At 45.0% G+C, this 18,537-nt stretch overlaps 1 protein-coding gene across 1 annotated transcript; it reads left to right on the forward strand.

The window, feature by feature from the left end:
• The first annotated feature begins 3,310 nt into the window (after nt 1-3,310).
• RHOB (ras homolog family member B) lies at nt 3,311-6,100 on the forward strand. The gene has a single exon (XM_035109991.2). The coding sequence runs from the start codon at nt 3,807-3,809 to the stop codon at nt 4,395-4,397; it is 591 nt and encodes a 196-aa protein (XP_034965882.1). The 5' UTR covers nt 3,311-3,806; the 3' UTR covers nt 4,398-6,100.
• The last annotated feature ends 12,437 nt before the right edge of the window (nt 6,101-18,537 follow it).

The following is an 18,537-nucleotide window of genomic DNA, read 5'->3' on the forward strand; positions in this document are numbered from 1 at the left end:
CCCATTAGCTAAAGTGGTACGGGATTTGAACCACCAACCTTCTGATCAGCAAGCCCAAGAGGCTTCGTGGTTTAAACCAGAGCGCCACCCGCATGCCTGCTGGTGTAGACAAAACTGAGTTAGATGGACCAATGGTCTGATTCAATTATAAGGCAGCTTCCAATGTTCCTGTAATTTATCACACCAGGCCAGACATCATCATCATCATATTTGTACCCAGCTTATCCGACTGGGTTGCCCCAGCCACCCTGGGCAGTTTCCAATATACAGTATACTGTATATAAAATCATAAGACCACAAGATGGCAGTAAACTCCAACAAAAATCAGCAGTATGAACTAGCTTCTAGCTTAAGCAAGACTACATGAAAATATGTTGGATCACAGAATCGTAGAATAATAGAATTGCAGATTTGGAAGGGACTCCAAGGATCATCTAGTCCAACACCCTGCAATGCAGGAATCTTCTGCCCAATGTCTCATCATGCTGTCCCAACTGAGCTACGATTGGTGGTTTCCCATAAGCAGGCAAAATTATCTTTGAAAATGAGGCATGATCTGCGATGGTCTTAATAATATCATCTGCGCAGTAAACATTCTACAGATTAGCTGGTTGATTTCTTAGGAACGGAAGAATCTTTACAGGTAGGTTTGCTGACACCCTCACCCCTGTCATGGCCCTGTGTCTTTATCTGCAGACTGACACAGAAATTCAGCAGGGGACCCTTTTTATTTTTTGCTGCAAAGAGAAAGTGGAAGGGAAGGCTTCACCTGAGCTGCAGTTGCTGGCAAGAGTGCGGCTAAAGGCAGGAGACGGCTGGACCCTTTATTGCTTTGTAGTAAGAAGAGAAGGGGTTTTCTCCCTATATATTCCCAACACTCTGCCTTGGAAGCAAGGAGAGGAAAGAACTTTCAGACTGCTATGTTTTAAGATATGCTGCTTTTATTTACATGAGCCTCAGGAGCTGGGGGGGTCTATATTAAGACAGTTGTATAACAGGAGAAACCTGTGTTTACAGACGTTGTTGGACTCCAACTCCCATCAGTTCCAGCCAGAACAATCAATTGTCAAGGATGATGGGAGTTGGAAGAAGAAGAAGAAGAAGAAGAAGAAGAAGAAGAAGAAGAAGAAGAAGAAGAAGCTATTATTTATACCCTGCCCATCTGGCTGGGTTTCCCCAGCCACTTTGGGCAGCTCTCAACAGAATATTAAAAATACAATAAAACATCAAACATTAAAAACTTCCCTAAACGGGGTTGCCTTCGGGTGTCTTCTAAAAGTCAGATAGTTGTTTATTTCCTTGACATCTGATGGGAGGGCATTCCACAGGGTGGGCGCCACCACTGAGAAGGCCCTCTGCCTGTGTAACCTCACTTCTCACAGTGAGGGAATCACCAGAAGGGCCTTGGAGCTCGACCTCAGTGTCCAGGCTGAACAATAGGGGTGGAGATACTCCTTCAGGTATACTGGACTGAGGCCATTAAGGTTAAAGGTCAGCACCAACATTTTGAATTGTGCTCGGAAATGTATTGGGAGTCAATCCAGCAACATCTAGGTCTCCCGTGCCCCCCACTCTCCTGTACAGCAGATATACCTGGGAGAAAATCCCATTTATTCCAACTTTGTGATGTCAGAACACATTTGAGGACTAGAAACTTTACAGGGATGCCCTTTAGGCTAGTAAATGAGCTCTATTAGAAAGAGACAGACAACCGATCTGTTTCAATGGAGCTTTGGACAGTATCTTTTGATTTTTTAAAAATTAATATTTATTTTATGCTTAGTGTATTATATGAGATAAATAACTTTTAACACACTGTGGCTTTATGTTTCAGTTAGGGTTTTTTGTGATTTGCAAACCTGTAAGCTGCTTGAAAGCTTATGGAGACAACACACACAAACACACACAAACTGAGTCACACACTTTCACCAATTGTTTAGTAGAATTGCCCTGAGATCTACGAGTATAAGGCAGTATAATAAACCAACCAACAAACTAAATATTGATTTCCTGCTAAATAAATGAATAAAAAGTAATGCCGACTAACTTTAAAGAAGTGTTGGTGGGGTTTTTCAGATTGTTTGTTTGTTTTAAGGCTTAGTCATTCTTCAAGAAACATATTCTTTTCTGGCACTGTAAAAAATAAAAATAAAATTTGGAAACTCTTTTTCTCAGCTGACCTCTCTGGAAATAATAAGCAAACAGCTGAGTTTTACTTTGTCACATCTTTCACGGTTATCTCTGCTTTGTGGTTTGCAGTGGTGACATCTGGTGACAGTGGTGTGTGTCCCTGACCCAGGTTTTGCTGCTCATGCAGGCAGAAGAAATTGGGGGAGGGGTGTTTCATTGTCATTGCAAATCGATGGACTTAATCCTATTGTGGGATTCTCTCCCATCCCTTTGCCATCGGCTCTGACACTTGCAGAACAAACGAAAATGACAGGACAAGATTATGATGAAGTTGTGTGTTGTGCAGGGAGCAGAACCTATGAGCGATTCACCAACCTGTCAAACGGCTCAATAATTCCTAGTTGCCAACGCACCACTTATGCCACAGCAGTTTCGTTCCCTTCCACTGGGCAGTTTCAGGGCCACCTCCTTGACTTCGGCGGTGTTGAGCCTGGCAACAAGTGAGCAGTTGCAGCTTGTGTACATACACACACACAGGGAGAGCGAGAAATGTTTGGAAAACAACTTATGGAGAACTGAGCAACATTTCACGACCCTTTTTCTGAATGATTGAGCAACAGCTGCTGCGCACCTCTCAAGCAAAGAATAATAGAATTGGAACCCCAACCCCCTGCAATGTCAGAATCTAAACATAGAGTCCCCCGCCCCCATCCGATTTGAAACCACACCGTACCCTACTTTAGCTTTGCAAATGTGTTAGCAGTTTCATTGCTGCATCAGTGGGGCAAAAATGTCTTTACCGTGGAGAAAAGTTGGAAGAAAACTCTCCAGCCCTACGGAGAGCTCGTCGGAAATGGGAGCGCTTGCTACGGGACGGGTGAGGTTAGAAACACAAAGGTGGAAGCAGTCTCCGCTTCTAGCTTTGCCGGATCCCTCCCCATCCTGCAAAAACCCCTCCTTGCAAATCTCAGCGCCTCACTCCAGAGCAGAAAGGGCTCCGCCCTCTTCCCATTGTTGGCTGTCAATCATCGGCACTTGGCTCCGCCCAAGCGCCTGCAGTCCCCGCCGCCAATCGCGGGCTTCCAGGGAAAGGATGATCTCACCCTCTCTATCGCCATTGGCCAGCTATATTAAGAAAGTAGCCGGCGCCTTTAAATACCACAGCCCGAGTTGCCGCGGCGCTATGGAATAAAGTGGACGGGAGGAGTTGTTAGTTGGAAGGCGCAGAGGGCGAGGCGCGCGTCGTTGTTGTAGAACAGATCGCGGCCCGGAGGCTCGGCAAAGCAAAGCTGCTTCGGATTCTTTCCTGGTTGGGTTTGCCTGCCTCCATTGATCCCTTTCTCCGGAGCCGTCGGGCAACAGGCGGCGACGAAAAGGGCCGCCGGTCCAGATTTGGAGCGGAAAAGAGCAGCTCGACGGCGCGTCGGAAGAAGCCGATCGAGGAGAGCCGCCTCTAGACCTGCCCCGCCTGGACGTGGCGAAGTGGGCGGTTCCCGCGGCAAGGCCGGAGCCCACAGGCGAGACTCTCCCGGACCCGTCGACCTCTCTTCCGGCGTCGGTTCGCGACGGTGCCTTGCACAAGGCGCGAGCAGACGGCTGCTGCCGATCGCGGGGAAGGGGTCGCCGCGGTTTCCCTGCTGGAGCAGTATAACCGCGCGGGCTTGGCGCAGCTAGCCATGGCGGCGATCCGCAAGAAGCTGGTGGTGGTGGGCGACGGCGCGTGCGGCAAGACGTGCCTGCTGATCGTCTTCAGCAAGGACGAGTTCCCCGAGGTGTACGTGCCCACCGTCTTCGAGAACTACGTGGCCGACATCGAGGTGGACGGCAAGCAGGTGGAGCTGGCGCTGTGGGACACGGCCGGCCAAGAAGACTACGACCGCCTGCGCCCTCTCTCGTACCCGGACACGGACGTTATCCTTATGTGCTTCTCTGTTGACAGCCCCGACTCCCTGGAGAACATCCCGGAGAAGTGGGTGCCCGAGGTGAAGCACTTCTGCCCCAACGTACCCATCATCCTGGTGGCCAACAAGAAGGACCTGCGCAACGACGAGCACGTGCGCAACGAGCTGGCGCGCATGAAGCAGGAGCCCGTGCGCATCGACGACGGCCGCGCCATGGCCATCCGCATCCAAGCCTACGATTACCTCGAGTGCTCGGCCAAGACCAAGGAAGGCGTGCGGGAGGTTTTCGAGACGGCCACGCGAGCCGCCTTACAGAAGCGCTACGGCACCCAGAACGGCTGCATCAATTGCTGCAAGGTGCTATAATGGCGCGCAAAAAGGCGCAAAGAGGGGGCAGTTTTCTGGAGGGACGCGCTGGAAAGCCGAGAGCCGCGCGCCGGACAAACCCGGGGGAGAGATGGGTGGGTGCCGTCGGAATGCATGCTTCTAGAGGGGGCGCGGGAGCATGTGTGAACCCCCCACGGGAAACGGGGAGGCCTTGGTCATCATCGCAGAGGGCGGACCCCTCGCCAAGGCATCCCCCTGTTTGCTGACACTGAGAGGCAACGACTCTCCCCGCCGTCCAAAAGGGCTACTGTGAGACTTGAATGTACCGGGCTCCTTCCTTTCTTTCTTTCCTTGCTGGGGAGGGCTGCAAACCCATCGCCAAGCCAAATATGGGAATCCATTTCTCGAGCCATTGTGATGGAGGCTATAGTAAGACTATCGAGGTGTCTCCCCACCCAGGACTGAACGGATACACATAACTCTACAAAGAGACATTTTGCTGGACAGATTTTTTCTCTCTCCTCTCTCCCACCCCCAATATCTCCTGCTGTGAATTCGTATTTTTCCTTGAGGCTTTGAAAAGGGGAGGAGGGTGGTGGTTTTCCAAGGGGAGGGATCTCTGCTGTGTGTACATATAAAATATTCTCTCGTTTAAACCGGAATACTGAAAAAGTGTGACTTATTATTTAACACTGGACTGGGCCGCAGTCTCTCTGGAGACTTGTTATATTTCAGTTTTGGGAAATTGTGGCCTATTCTCTAGCCTGCCTCTGTTCCCTCAGTGTTTGTTCTTGTGATGGTTTTTTAAGAAAGGAGTTTGGAGGTATGGAGAGGGCAGTAGAATGAGTTTGGGGGTGGAGCAGGGGAAGAGGTAAATGGGTTGAAAATTTTCATAAGCCTGGTGCCTCCTCTCCCTCTTGCTTCCCATCCCCTCCCCTTACTTTTTGAGTCAGCAAATGCTTCCCTGTGGTTTATTTAAATAAATTATCTTCCTTTGCCAAAAAAAGAAGAAAAAAAGAACCTACTTTGCACAAACCAGGATGTTTTTGTTTGTTTTTTTAATTTTAATTTTGGACACTTTATGCACTTGCTGATCTTCCATCTGAACAGGGTAGCATTGCAAAACACCCTCTTGGAACCTCAAACCTCATTCTGAGCACAAATCAACTAAGCACTTTCCAGCAAAACACTTTGAAAACACCCTTGGTGATGTCATGATTTAAGCACCTAAATCACTTTCACCAGTTGATGATCAAGAGGGGACTTGAAAATGTTCAATTTCGGCTCCATTGTGCCAACTTTGTTTTCTGTGTTACTGATTTACAAAGAAGTAAAACCACTGTAACTTCCTTTTGGTTGCCTTGAAAAAACAATTGTGACATTTACTTGTCTTTTTAAAAGGATTTTTTTTAAAAAAATATATATAGTAGGCCTACTAAGTGCACTCTTTTGGGCTCATCAAAATAGCAGTACACTTTTTTTCACAGGGCAACTTACAGGGCCTGTGTGAGAATAATCTGTACTTCTGTTTCGGAGAACACATTTAGTTTTCCCTTCCCCTTTACAATTTTTTTTTTTACAGTGGTACTAAAGACTCTTAAAAAAAAACCCCACACACTACTAAATCAACCTGGTTAAAAAGAGAAAACCTCTGTAGTTTACATTAAAATTATATAAGCTGTGTATGCAGGTGGTTTTTTTTAATGTAAAGTATTAAAAAATTCTATGACTACACTAACAAATGTTCTTTGCACTTTTTTGAGGTGTAACGAATCCTGGTCCTGGATTTTAAAAAGCATTATAAGGCTTAAAAAGTGAAGCTGAATAGTGGGGCATGGTCACCCTTAGAAGAAGCATTTATTCTCTTGGACAGATTGAAATGCTGTGCAATGAATTGTTTGAAATCCCATTGACTTTGTGGATTTAAACAGCCGAAATGCATGCAGGGTTGCAGTTTTGTGGCTGTCCTAAGCTTATGATTATCTTGCACTAAAGGAGAGTTTTCTTTTATGGGAGGAGGAGAAAGCTGCTTTCTTTCTTTTAAAAAAAAGAGTATTTGAGGCTGATCTCTAGTTCCATAACAAGCAGCTCAAAAGCATAAAAAGCCTTTGTCCTTCTGGGATGAAGCTAGTCCCTCTTTTTCTTCCGGGTCCTAAAGCCTGTTGACTTTTGTTTACATGCCCTAAATGGTAATTTAAAGTGCTATGGGAGCTGCAGATATTGATGAGATCAGGACTGAGTCTGATATGGGCCTCTTGCCAAGCTGGCAAAATTCTTGTTCTGACAAAGATTTACGAGTTTTGACATGACCCGCTTTGCTGTTGTGCATATGTTCCCGGCGACTTGAGCTTAACTGAAAGTAGTGTGTGAATGGGAGCTTCACTGGCGTGGGCTTTTGCTGCACTTTGCCCTCCCCGTGGAGAAAACAAAAATCCCAGGCAACGCTGGCATAACCTGCTGATTTATCTTGATTTACAATACTAGTGGGAAGAAGCAAATCAAGAAGATGCTGTCTCACTAGAGCAAATCCCTGGAAATGGTTTTCCAAATTGTTGCTGTTTTTAAACAAATTGAACCCAAATGATTTCATCTGAATTCATCCCGCTTGTATCAATGCAAGTCGCTTGCAAATTCTTCCTGTAGGTTCCAGGTGGCTAACCCCAGTTTGGGAGCCTGGTCCCTGGTCTGGCTGAGCAATTTTTTCTGACTTCCAATGCCCCACCAATTTCGGTGGCGGGGCAGGGGGAAAATTGGCCCAGCAGTGAGGGGCAGAACCCAACACCCTAATGAGGATGCAAATTGCCCTGTCCCCAGCCATCACATCAAGTTGTTGTTTAGTGGTGTCCGACTCTTCGTGACCCCATGGACCAGAGCACGTCAGGCACTCCTGTCTTCCACTGCCTCCTGGAGTTTTGTCAAATTCATGTCCGTAGCTTCGAGAACACTGTCCAACCATCTCGTCCTCTGTCATCCCCTTCTCCTAGTGCCCTCAATCTTTCCTAGCATCAGGGTCTTTTCCAGGGAGTCTTCTCTTCTCATGAGGTGGCCCAAAGTATTGGAGCCTCAGCTTCAGGATCTGTCCTTCCAGTAAGCACTCAGAGCTGATTTCCTTCAGAATGGATAGGTTTGATCTTCTTGCAGTCCATGGGACTCTCATCAAGTAACCCACACCAACTGAGGGAAGGGTCATAAGAGAGTGTGGGGTACTCACACCCAAGTGGCATGTGGGTCCCTGAAGGTTGGTCAAGGCTGCCTGAAGTTCTCAGATCCTACTCCCCCCCTTTCAAAAAACGTTAACAACCCTTTGTTTTAGGCACAGAACCGTCTTGCAATATTGATAATGTACATGGAAGTTTGATTTTACAGAGCTGCTAAAACAAGGTCCATTCTGTGTGATCATACAAGCACTGGGAGCTTTTATTTAGGGGAGAGAGAAGGGGTAGAGCAGGGCAGCCCCTTCCCCTAACCTAGTACCTTCTGAATATTCAATTTCCTTCAGCTCCAGCCGGAATGCCCAGTGTTTAGGGGTGATGGGAGTTGTAGTCCGGCAACATCAGCAGGTTGGCGAAGGATCTCAAGAGAAGTTGACATTAACTGTTCTTAATTTTGGCAGGAATTTGGAAACCTCCCAGCCAATTGCATGCATCTCCTGATATGAGTTAATTACACAACTTACAGAGGGGTGTTTTTTCTTTCTGGCAAGGGCAAGGGGGATTTTGTCATTTGGAAGGCAAAGGGGTTGGCAGATGGTTCTATAAAATGGCATTGCTGCAGATGTGATACAAAGGAAGCCTTTAGCACTGCCAACATAAGCTCAGATGACATTAGCCTACAACTAAATGAATACACCTAAGTCTGCGGAGTGATACTCTGAATTTAACATTCTTGTATCTCTGGGTACTGGATGCGGGTGGCGCTGTGGGTTAAACCTCAGAGCCTAGGGCTTGCTGATCAGAAGGTCGGCGGTTCGAATCCCCGTGACGGGGTGAGCTCCCGTTGCTCTGTCCCAGCTCCTGCTAACCTAGTAGTTCGAAAGCACGTCAAAGTGCAAGTAGATAAATAGGTACCGTTACAGCGGGAAGGTAAACTGTTTCCGTGTGCTGCTCTGGTTTGCCAGAAGCGGCTTAGTCATGCTGGCCACATGACCTGGAAGCTGTATGCCGGCTCCCTTGGCCAATAACACTAGATGAGCGCTGCAACCCCAGAGTCAGTCACGACTGTACCTAATGGTCAGGGGTCCCTTTACCTTAACCTTTTTATCTCTGGGTATTACTTGGGTCATGTTGGGATACCAAATCCTGCTAGATAGGCATGGATCTTGACAAAAAAGCACAGAAGACCAAGAGAATTTGGGAGGTGATGCCAGAATAGGTTTCTAATGGGCCGCTTGTGTAGTTAATTTAAAAAAGGATCTGTTTTTCTGTTGCCTTTAGCCTCGGCCCATAATGAACCCTTGAAGCTGATATGTTGGACTTGTGCTGTGTTCTCTTAATGATCTCAGTGAAATTTCAACTGGATGAAATCCTTGAGTGGTCTGATGAAACCAGCATGCTCCCCCACAATAATCTGCCCAGGGTCCATGGTGAAAAACTACAGGTGGTGTTTTGTTGGTGACGTCTGCAGACCTTACCAGCTGCTTGATTTTACCCTTATACCCTGTATGGGCTTCCGTCAACTGCCATGAAATTAGCTGAGCAAGCCCATAAGCTACTATTTAGGCTACTCAAACAATGCAGGCTATAAACCGAATAAATAACTCCCACTCCACAACAACAACAAGGAAGATTTGTATGCATCACGGCTGTGTATCTTGATAGTTTTTCTGCATCCCCATTCCAGGACTCGTTGGGACCCCAGTGAGCTAGCTGTGTTTCTTTGCAATGCTCTTTTCCATTCAGGGTCAACACTTCCTTGGCAAGATTAGAACTGATTTGGGACAATCGTTATTAATCCTGGCCTGGCCACTTAATACACAATGCCCACAGAGAAAAGGAGCCCCACCCCCCGCCCTCCTGACAACACATGTGCTAGTCTAGTTTGAATGAAGACTTGTTGTAATATTCATTGTTCCATGAAGCTATAGTGGGATTGGGGCACATTATGGTTGCTCGCACCCCTTCAGTTGAACCTGCTTTGCAAGGTTGCTTCAGTGACATGCAATAAGAAAAAAAATATAAAAAATCCTTCCAATAGCACCTTAGAGACCAACTAAGTTTGTCATTGGTATGAGCTTTCATGTGCATGCACACTTCTTCAGATACCCAGTGTGCATGCACACGAAAGCTCATAACAATGACAAACTTAGTTGGACTCTAAGGTGCTACTGGAAGGAATTTTTTTTTATTTTGTTTTGACTACGGCAGACCAACACGGCTACCTACCTGTAACTAGAACTATGAAATAAGAATTGTGAAATGCTTTTTGTACAGTGCAAAAAGTGGCATTGCTCCTCCTTCCCTCTGTGTAAATTTAAATGCGCAGTATTTTAAGATACAATGCTAATATGGTGGCAATGGATTACCAGTTGAAAGCTAAAAACTCTGCGTGTTGATTCTTTGCAGATCTCCCATAAGTCTTGCTGTCTATATTGTGAGGAGCAAGCAAAGGCATTTCTGGATATGTTGTTGTAGAAACCCCCCTCAAAACCCTGTGCATACTCTGAAAATTCAAACTATTGGCCTTCAGTGTTTCCAAGAGTAAAGTTTCCCTTCAAATACAACTGTGCTGATCTAGGAAAGTAATTCGATTTGACAAATGTACATTTAACACACTCTTTCTTTCAGACACATTGTCTTTTTCTCATTTTACGTTCGCAGGTAACATAACTGAGGTAAAGGTAAAGGTAAAGGGACCCCTGACCATTAGGTCCAGTCGTGACCGACTCTGGGGTTGCGCGCTCATCTCGCATTATTGGCCGAGGGAGCCGGCGTATAGCTTCCAGGTCATGTGGCCAGCATGACAAAGCCGCTTCTGGCAAACCAGAGCAGCACATGGAAACACCGTTTACCTTCCCGCTGTAGCGGTTCCTATTTATCTACTTGCATTTTGACGTGCTTTCGAACTGCTAACTGAACTGATACATTAATCATCTTATACCAAACTCAATATTCTGTTTCCAGTGAAATTCTCTCAGGCAAGTTTTATGACCCTTGCACTCTAGTGATTTGAAGCTGTTGAGTAGCTTAAAGACGAGCCACTGTTTGCCCGCTGCTGGGAGGGGGGTGGAGAGGAAGAGAGATACTTTACCTACACTGCCAGAGGCATTGCGCCGCTGAATGCCAGCTGCTGAGAATCACAGGTGGGCGGAGGCTTCCCAAGGTATCCGGTTTTGCCACTGTGAAGACAGGGTGGCCATTGGCCGGATCCAGCAGGCTTGTCTTATGTTCTTATGAGCGTGGGTGGATGGCTTCTGCCCCAGGTGGTGCAATTTCTTGTACTCATCCTCCCTTCTAGAGAGAAGCAGAAACATTGTTATGTGATGTGGAAACAGGCAGGTGTACTGGAACATCGGGGAGAAGGAATCTCCTCTCCTTTATGAAGGTCTTCTTTTGCCATTTGTTCGACCAGAACAAATAAAGGAAGGGTCTATGTTTTCAGAAGCCAAGTAGATTATGCCAATGGCCACATGCTGAAGCCATGTGTGTTCCTGAAAATTTTATGGAGAGCAGATTTGGGTCTTCAAGGGACATTGTAAGACACTAGTCCTTGTCTCTTACTACTTCCTTCAAGGAATATCCACATTCCAGTACAGGGACAACCCTCTGTATATTCCTGGGTGGATGACGCTGGAATCTTGGTCAGAACATGGCGGTGTCTCTAACCCAATTCAGAGCTGCATGTGGAACGTAAGGAGCAGAGGGGTGAAGCTCAAATAGTGACTACAGAGCAGTTTGCTTACCACCTGGAATTATAGGTGTGTTTTGGTGTAACCTCCAGACTGAGCCTCAAGATGCTAATACATTTTGGTGCATTTTAAGCAGGATTCTTTTAAATGAGATTTAAAAAACAACAACAAGAAGCTTTAAAATTCTGGTGAGCTCAAACAGGCACATCACACTCACTGAACAAAACCTGAGCCCCCTCCCCCGCCCAAAGCAGTAGCTCTTTGCACTTGGCTGCCTTAAACAATCTAGACATTTGGCTTTATAGAACTCATGCAACTTTAGTGCTGTTAAGTTTGATGTAGCCACAAAATCCATTTTTCTAGTAGCTGGCAAGCAAACCACTTCAGATCTGCCCACGTAGCCTGATATTACTCAACTTCTTCTAGTCATCAGGAAGGTAAGAGCCAACAGAGGCTTTTCTAATGTTGGAGCGTTACTGATCTTCTTGTACTAACTCTTTATAAACTTAAGCGTAAGCAGAACCCGAACTGTAGTTTGGCAATTTCTTCCTCATCCATGAAGGAGGCTTCTGTTTTCCTGCCTCTCTTGAAGGGAGCTTTAGAATTTCATTATACTTTTGCTGGGAGCAAGATTGAGCTTTCCTTATCATTGCAAAGGGCCAGCGGCTTGTGCGAGCAGTTTCTCTTCCCGTTAAGCATTTTCCAATACTGTGTAGCCTCCCCATCTGCTTGGACTTCCTAACTTCAATGAATTCCCGTGGGAGGAGTTAACTCACACAGTCTCTCCAGGGTTTAACTGAAGCATGGGAATCCTGGTCGGGTAGCTGCCAAGCACTTGAGATCAGTGCACTCAGTGATACCGGTTTTTTAAGGAAAGTCATTCTGTAAAAGAGAGAGAGAGAGAGAGAGAGAAAGAGAAAGAGAAAGAGAAAGAGAGAAAGAGAGAGAGCACTGTTTTGTTTAAAAGTAAAGATATTTCACTTAAAAATGATCTATGCATATGCAGGGTGCACACCAGTGAAGATATGATTTGTAGAATGAAAGAAGGGACATTTGCAAACCACCTCTTGGCTTCTAATCTAAAAACTTCTTAAAATGTATTTAACTGTTACCAAAAGGACAATAAGTTGGCTTCCAGGGTGTATATTCTCTGGGCACAGCATTCCCACAAGTGGAATCCCACCATCATCACAAAGACCCTGTTCTCTGGTAGTCTCACCTCCTCACTACAGATGACAGGGCCATCCATAAGGTAAAAAAGGTAAAGGACCCCTGGATAGTTAAGTCCAGTCAAAGGTGACTATGGGGTGTGGTGCTCATCTCTTGCTTTCAGGCCAAGGGAGCCATCGTTTGTCCACAGACAGCTTTCCGGGTCATGTGGCCAGCATGACTAAACCACTTCTGGTGCAACGGGACATCGTGATGGAAACCAGAGTGCATGGAAACGCCATTTACCTTTCCGCCGCAGCAGTACCTATTTTTCTACGTGCACTGGTGTGCTTTCGAACTGCTAGGTTGGCAGGAGCTGGGACAGAGCAACGGGAGCTCACCCCATCGTGGGGATTCAAACTTCCAACCTTCTGATCAGCAAGCCCAAGAGGCTCAGTGGTTTAGACCACAGCACCACCCGCATCCCCTTACCTTTCAGGGCAACCCATAGGAGACCCTCCACTGAAGATCTTACTGTATTCATAGGTACATATGGAGACATTGTGCCACAGTCCTGAGCTATCATGAATGTGAAAGACCAAAACCAAGACCTTTATTTGTGGTCAGAAACCATGCACAGATGTAATGAGATCATGATGCCCAATCCCAGTGCTAGCAGCTATATCCTGCATTGTCTGGAGGCCTTAAGTCTCTGAGAAATCTTCAAAGGCTGTCTCAGACATAGCACACTAACAGGGCAGGAATATAAACTGGAGTTAAATAAGGCCACACTATTAAGTTTTGCCCTCTCTCTTCCCCATTTCCCCTGCCAGGTGATTCTTAATACAAGTATGCCTGCCTGCCAAACTGGATGTGGTGGTAAAATCTCCCTGTTGCTAATCTGGAGACACGCCCCCCCCCCAGCTGAGTAAATAATTATTTTGCTCATTGTGAGTCCCTCTAGTTCAGGGTTTTTGGACTACACTGGTCCTGCTAACTAGGGATGATGGGATTTGTAGTACAAAAACAGCTGGGAAACTCCAGTTTAAAGTGTACTTGTGTCTGAAACAAGGGCGTGGATTGGAACCTGTAGCCAAGATGTTTTGGGACTTCCAACTCTCATCAAGCCCCAACAAGCATAATCAAGGATGATGAGAGACACAGCTCAACAACATCTGGAGGGCCACAAACATCCCCACACTTGGACACACCCTTAGAGTGTGGTCACCCAGTGGGTAAATGTACTAGATCCCAACTCACCCTTTCCATGGTATTCTGGTTTTCAGCCAGAAAGCTTTAGTGGAACAATCGGGACATTTTCCCCCCCACTACTGGTCTCCCCAGCGATCAGACAATGTCTGGCAGAATTTCAGTTCCCATAACTGAAGCCTTATTTTTTCCTGTTACACAATGGATTTTATTGTCTTCAAAACAGGTTTGTCAAAACACAATGGCTGAATTCCCCCCAGAATTTTGTTTATCAGAGCATTTAAGCAGTTCCTCATTTTTGTTATGGAGAAGCCCTGGTCATAGAGTTGATCCCCCCCCCCACTGAAGAGACCCCTGGTTTCTTAAATTGATTAATTAATTTGTTTGTTTTTGGAATCTAGGTTGCTCTTTGGCTAATCTTTATTAATGTTTGGGTTTTTAAGGTTTTTTTTAAAAAAATGAATTTATTTAGTTTTTCAAATTTTGAAGTTTACCAACAATTGTCAAACAACCAAAATAGAAAGAGAATTCTGTAGATTCCACTGGACTTCCCTCCTTCCTTTTGTGGGTCCTTAGTTAACTTTTTATTCCTGCATCTTCTCTATTAAACCAAATCTATTAAATCTCCATTACAGCCACAATTTAACATTAAACTAGAAGTATTATTCCAATCCTACTGATAATTTTAATTGTTTATAATGATTTTTAAGGTAAATTATATATTTCCCCCTGGATTCTTTTAAGTTTGAATCAATTTTTCAAGAATATCCTACTGTTCTTTATAATATCTTGGCAGGAGAAGACTTGCTCTGTCTCGCTAGGCTTTTCCTTTATTTTTAAATATTATTTTTATTAGTTTTTTTATACAAAATTTGACACATATATATAATAATTTCTTACATTTTGGCCTCCCATCTTTACACCCATGATGTTCCTGTTGAATTCCTTTATCTGCTGCCATAACTGCCGTTGTTTTTCCATTCTTCACTTTTTAAAACTGCACACTGTGTTGAATTTCATGACAGAAAGGTGGGATTTGGGTGCAGCACACAAATAAACGGGCCCTTTGCAATGTTCTTTTGCTGGAATCCCTAGAAGGGATTTCTTTGATCCATCGTGTGGTTGTTTTCTCTGAAGCTAAATGCCACTGAGTTTTATGGGAGCTTATTCCTGGGCAGGAATGTGTAAGACTACTGCCTAAACCTGGGAAATAGATGGTTGGGAGGTAGAGAGGAGAAGATGGCAGGAACTCTGGGACTTGGGTTTAAAACAGCTTGCTTAGCTTGTGGAGCGTCATAGAACAATAATCCAAGATGGTACAAAAGTGTTTCAAACCAGAACAGGATCCTGGTCAGCTGCTGATCGGTTTCTGGACGTGATGCTGCTGTAGGGAGTTTGGCAGAGGAACAATCAGCTAAGAAACAGACTTGAGATGTGGGAGTTTGAAACAAAAGCCTGCCTGCTGCATTATGAAACAAACTTACCTCTGGCTATCTTTCTGTTTAGTTGTGTACTTATCCCTGCCATAGGGATGACACGTCAGCCCCAGAGTAGCTTTGTAAACAGCTCCATTCTCATTGAAAATCGCAAGGAAAGGGAATGGGTTTGGCTTCTGCCCCATTAGCGAAAGCACGCCTCTAGTTAAGAACAGTTTCAGGTTAAGAACGGACCTCCGGAACGAATTGAGTTTGTAACTAGAGGTACCACTGTATAGGAGGCTGATTTAGCTTGATTGTGGCCAATACAGTGGTACCTCAGGTTACAAACGCTTCGGGTTACAAACTCCGCTAATCCGGAAATAGTACCTCGAGTTACGAACTTTGCCCCAGGATGAGAACGGAAATCGCGTGCCGGCGGCGGGAGGCCCCATTAGCGAAAGCATGCCTCAGGTTCAGAATGGTTTCGAGTTAAGAACAGACCTCCGGAATGAATTAAGTTCGTAACTCGAAGTACCACTGTATATCTTTCCTTTATACCTAAAGTGGAGCTGGAAGCCCTCTGGAGTCAGTCTCTTTTCTAGCTCATTTCGCCCACTTGTTTATCAGCAGCCATGATTCAGCATTTCTCTCTCTTTGTTTAGATTATTTTCCTGCTACCCCACCCAAGCCTTCTCCTTTGGTAATCTTGGCACATGCTCTGAAATTTATTTCAGGCTCATTTCACTTCTGCACTTCCTACCGCAAACCTTTTCGTGCTGTATCTACGGATAATCTGCCTCTGAGGATGTCTGGTCATGTAAAAAATTGGGGGGGGGGCGATGGACTATCTTTGTAGTTTGCTTGTGGGGCTTCCTGGAAGCACCTGGAAATGGAAAACAGGATGCTGAACTAGATGAACCTTCAGTCAAATCCAGCGGGCTTGTTTCCACTTCATTCTACAGCCTTTCTGACTAGAAGACAGAAGATGACCTTCCTCACAAATGACCACTTAGCTTAACACTTGAATATAACTCTATGGAGGAAGGGATGGGCAGGGAGAGTGACATCACATGATATCGTATTACACTGGGCAGCTAGGAATATCCTGAGCGAGCATCAGTGGCACCAGATCTCAAGAGTATATCAATGGAGGGAATAAAAACATCCCCTCTAACATACCACTGCCAAAAATTGGGATGTGCATCTTTTGGGCCCACGATCCTGAGCAAGTCGTGTGAGGTCACGTCCCCCAAAGACGTGCATGGGGTGGGGGTGGGGGCTGTGATCTCATACGAGTCACACAACGGGCTCAGGATCGTGGCCCCGAAAGTTGCGCATCCCCATTTTCGGCAGTGACTCATTTGAGAGCATGGCTCCCCCAAAATGCAAGAGCTCAAACAGTTCATCCTGGGAGCCAATCAGAAGCGAGGATGGCTTTTGCAATTCCGAGATGCCCCGCTTAAAGCTGGACAGTTTAGGGGTATGCAATAGATTGACACATTTGCCCGACTATCACTCTAGCCATGGGCTCACAGTGGTGCCTGGAACAAGTTGCTTCTCTCAAGTTCTGTTTCCCCATCTGTGACGCAGGATTTCCAGCAACTGACCTCACAAATTTGTTCCGAGGATGAGGACCATCAAACACTTTGAACACTAACAAGTTTCTCAGCCAGGTCTTCCAGTCTTCTTTAACACAATAAAGATAGTTTTGTCTTTAGAGGTTATCTTTTTAAAGTGGGTGGTTTTTAAGTTTGTTTTAAATACTTCATTTGTCTCTCCAGACATAAGCAGCCATTTTCTTTTCCCACATAATACAATCAAATTTGTATAAAACAAACTCATAGGAAGGAGTCTTGTTATATTTCGTACTGGAACGATCTATGTATGATGAGCACATATACTAAAAAGTGGAACGATACGGAGAAGATTACCCCGTGGTATCAAGACACCTCAGCCATCCCGATTTGTGGGTATTGCTGTACAATTATTGGAGAAAGTCACTATGCGATTGAAGGAGTCAAGTAAGGTCAATGTAGACAACCCTTTAAAAGTTAGCTTTAGTCCATTGTGCATGTAACCACTCAACAGAATTAAGGGGGAAGGACATTTCTGTGCATGTTCAGTAGAGAGTTGAAGCATGGAGTAGCCACCTTTATGGTAGTGAGTCTATAGTGAGAAAACGAGATTTTTGTTCTCTCTCAGCACAATAAGGAACTGGTTGTTAAGCAAGAGAGATGCCTGCTTATGTCCTCTCCGAAAAGCCCTGAACCCATAGGAAAAGCTTGCTACCGAGGTTTTCTTTACAGGCTTTCAAAATAGTTGTGAAATACCCCCAACAACATTGCAAGTTCCTTGCCTGTCTATGTTCCTTTGTGTTATAAGGGGCTTGTAAGTTTCCTTTTCTTCCTGAATCTGTTGGCAACTGGCAGCCATTTTAAGGAGACTGCTTTGTAACTGCAGCGAGTGAAATTGAGCCAATTTCCCCTCTTTGTTACCAGCAAAGACCAAGCTTCAAAAGAGAACTTCTGGTGCTGTTGGGGTGAACCAATTAAAAACACAATGTGGCAACAGTCTGAAGAAAGAACTTTAAAAGGACAGCACTCCGATTTCCCTTTTTGTTTTATTAAGGCGTTTATGTGAAATCCATATTTACACCTACATGCGATTAAGACTGCCCACACGTTATGCCTTTAGAGCACATTCAAAGCACATCCTTTTCCCTCAAAGAATTCTGGGCATTGCAGTTAACTCCTCACAGAGGTACGATTCCCAGAAATCCTTAATAATACTGATGACCAGTTTACCAAGTGGCTATATGCACGCTGTTCTATGTTACTACTTGGTAAATGACTGTCATGTAATTCATCTTATATATCTGAACCTCCTCAATGTCTAGATTAGTCATATAAATCCATGCTTTCTGCCTCCCACTGAGACAAATTCTCTGTTTGCTTATGTTTTTGAGGTTACTGCACCAGTTGCTAGCTGGAATTTATTTTTCTATAGTAACATTAACAGACATTCCTGTTGCTTTGTTTTGATTTTATCGTATTGTTAGTCACTTTGAAATTTCTTAAGGATATAAGGCAGTGCGTGCATTTGATAGAGAAATGAATGAAATCTCCATTCAAAAATGGTACATTTTCAGATCACCCAGCTAGCACCTCTCCATCTCTGCAAGATCAGGGCTGCTTGCTTTCCTCAAAGTTCCTTTGAACTCACGTGTGTGGTCTGAGACTTTGGACTCAGCTACACTGGCAAAGAAAAAGCGCTTTATATGCATTGTTTATGCATTCTAACACTGGGACACCAGATGGCGCTGTGGAGTTCCATTTTTGCTAACCCGATTAATAAGAATAAGAATAAGAATGATAAATTTTATATGTACCCCGCACTCCCCAGCCGAAGCCAGGCTCAGAGTGGCTAACATCATACAAATCACACAGTATACCGTACATAAAAACAGGCATCAATTAATTAAAATGCATCTTAAAATGAATTCAGACAAATTAAAAAATGGCAGTTATTGGTGAAGATTGAGAGCGGTTAATACTTTCCA

Source organism: Zootoca vivipara, chromosome 3 (genome assembly GCF_963506605.1).
Source record: "Zootoca vivipara chromosome 3, rZooViv1.1, whole genome shotgun sequence".
Lineage (NCBI taxonomy): Eukaryota > Metazoa > Chordata > Lepidosauria > Squamata > Lacertidae > Zootoca > Zootoca vivipara.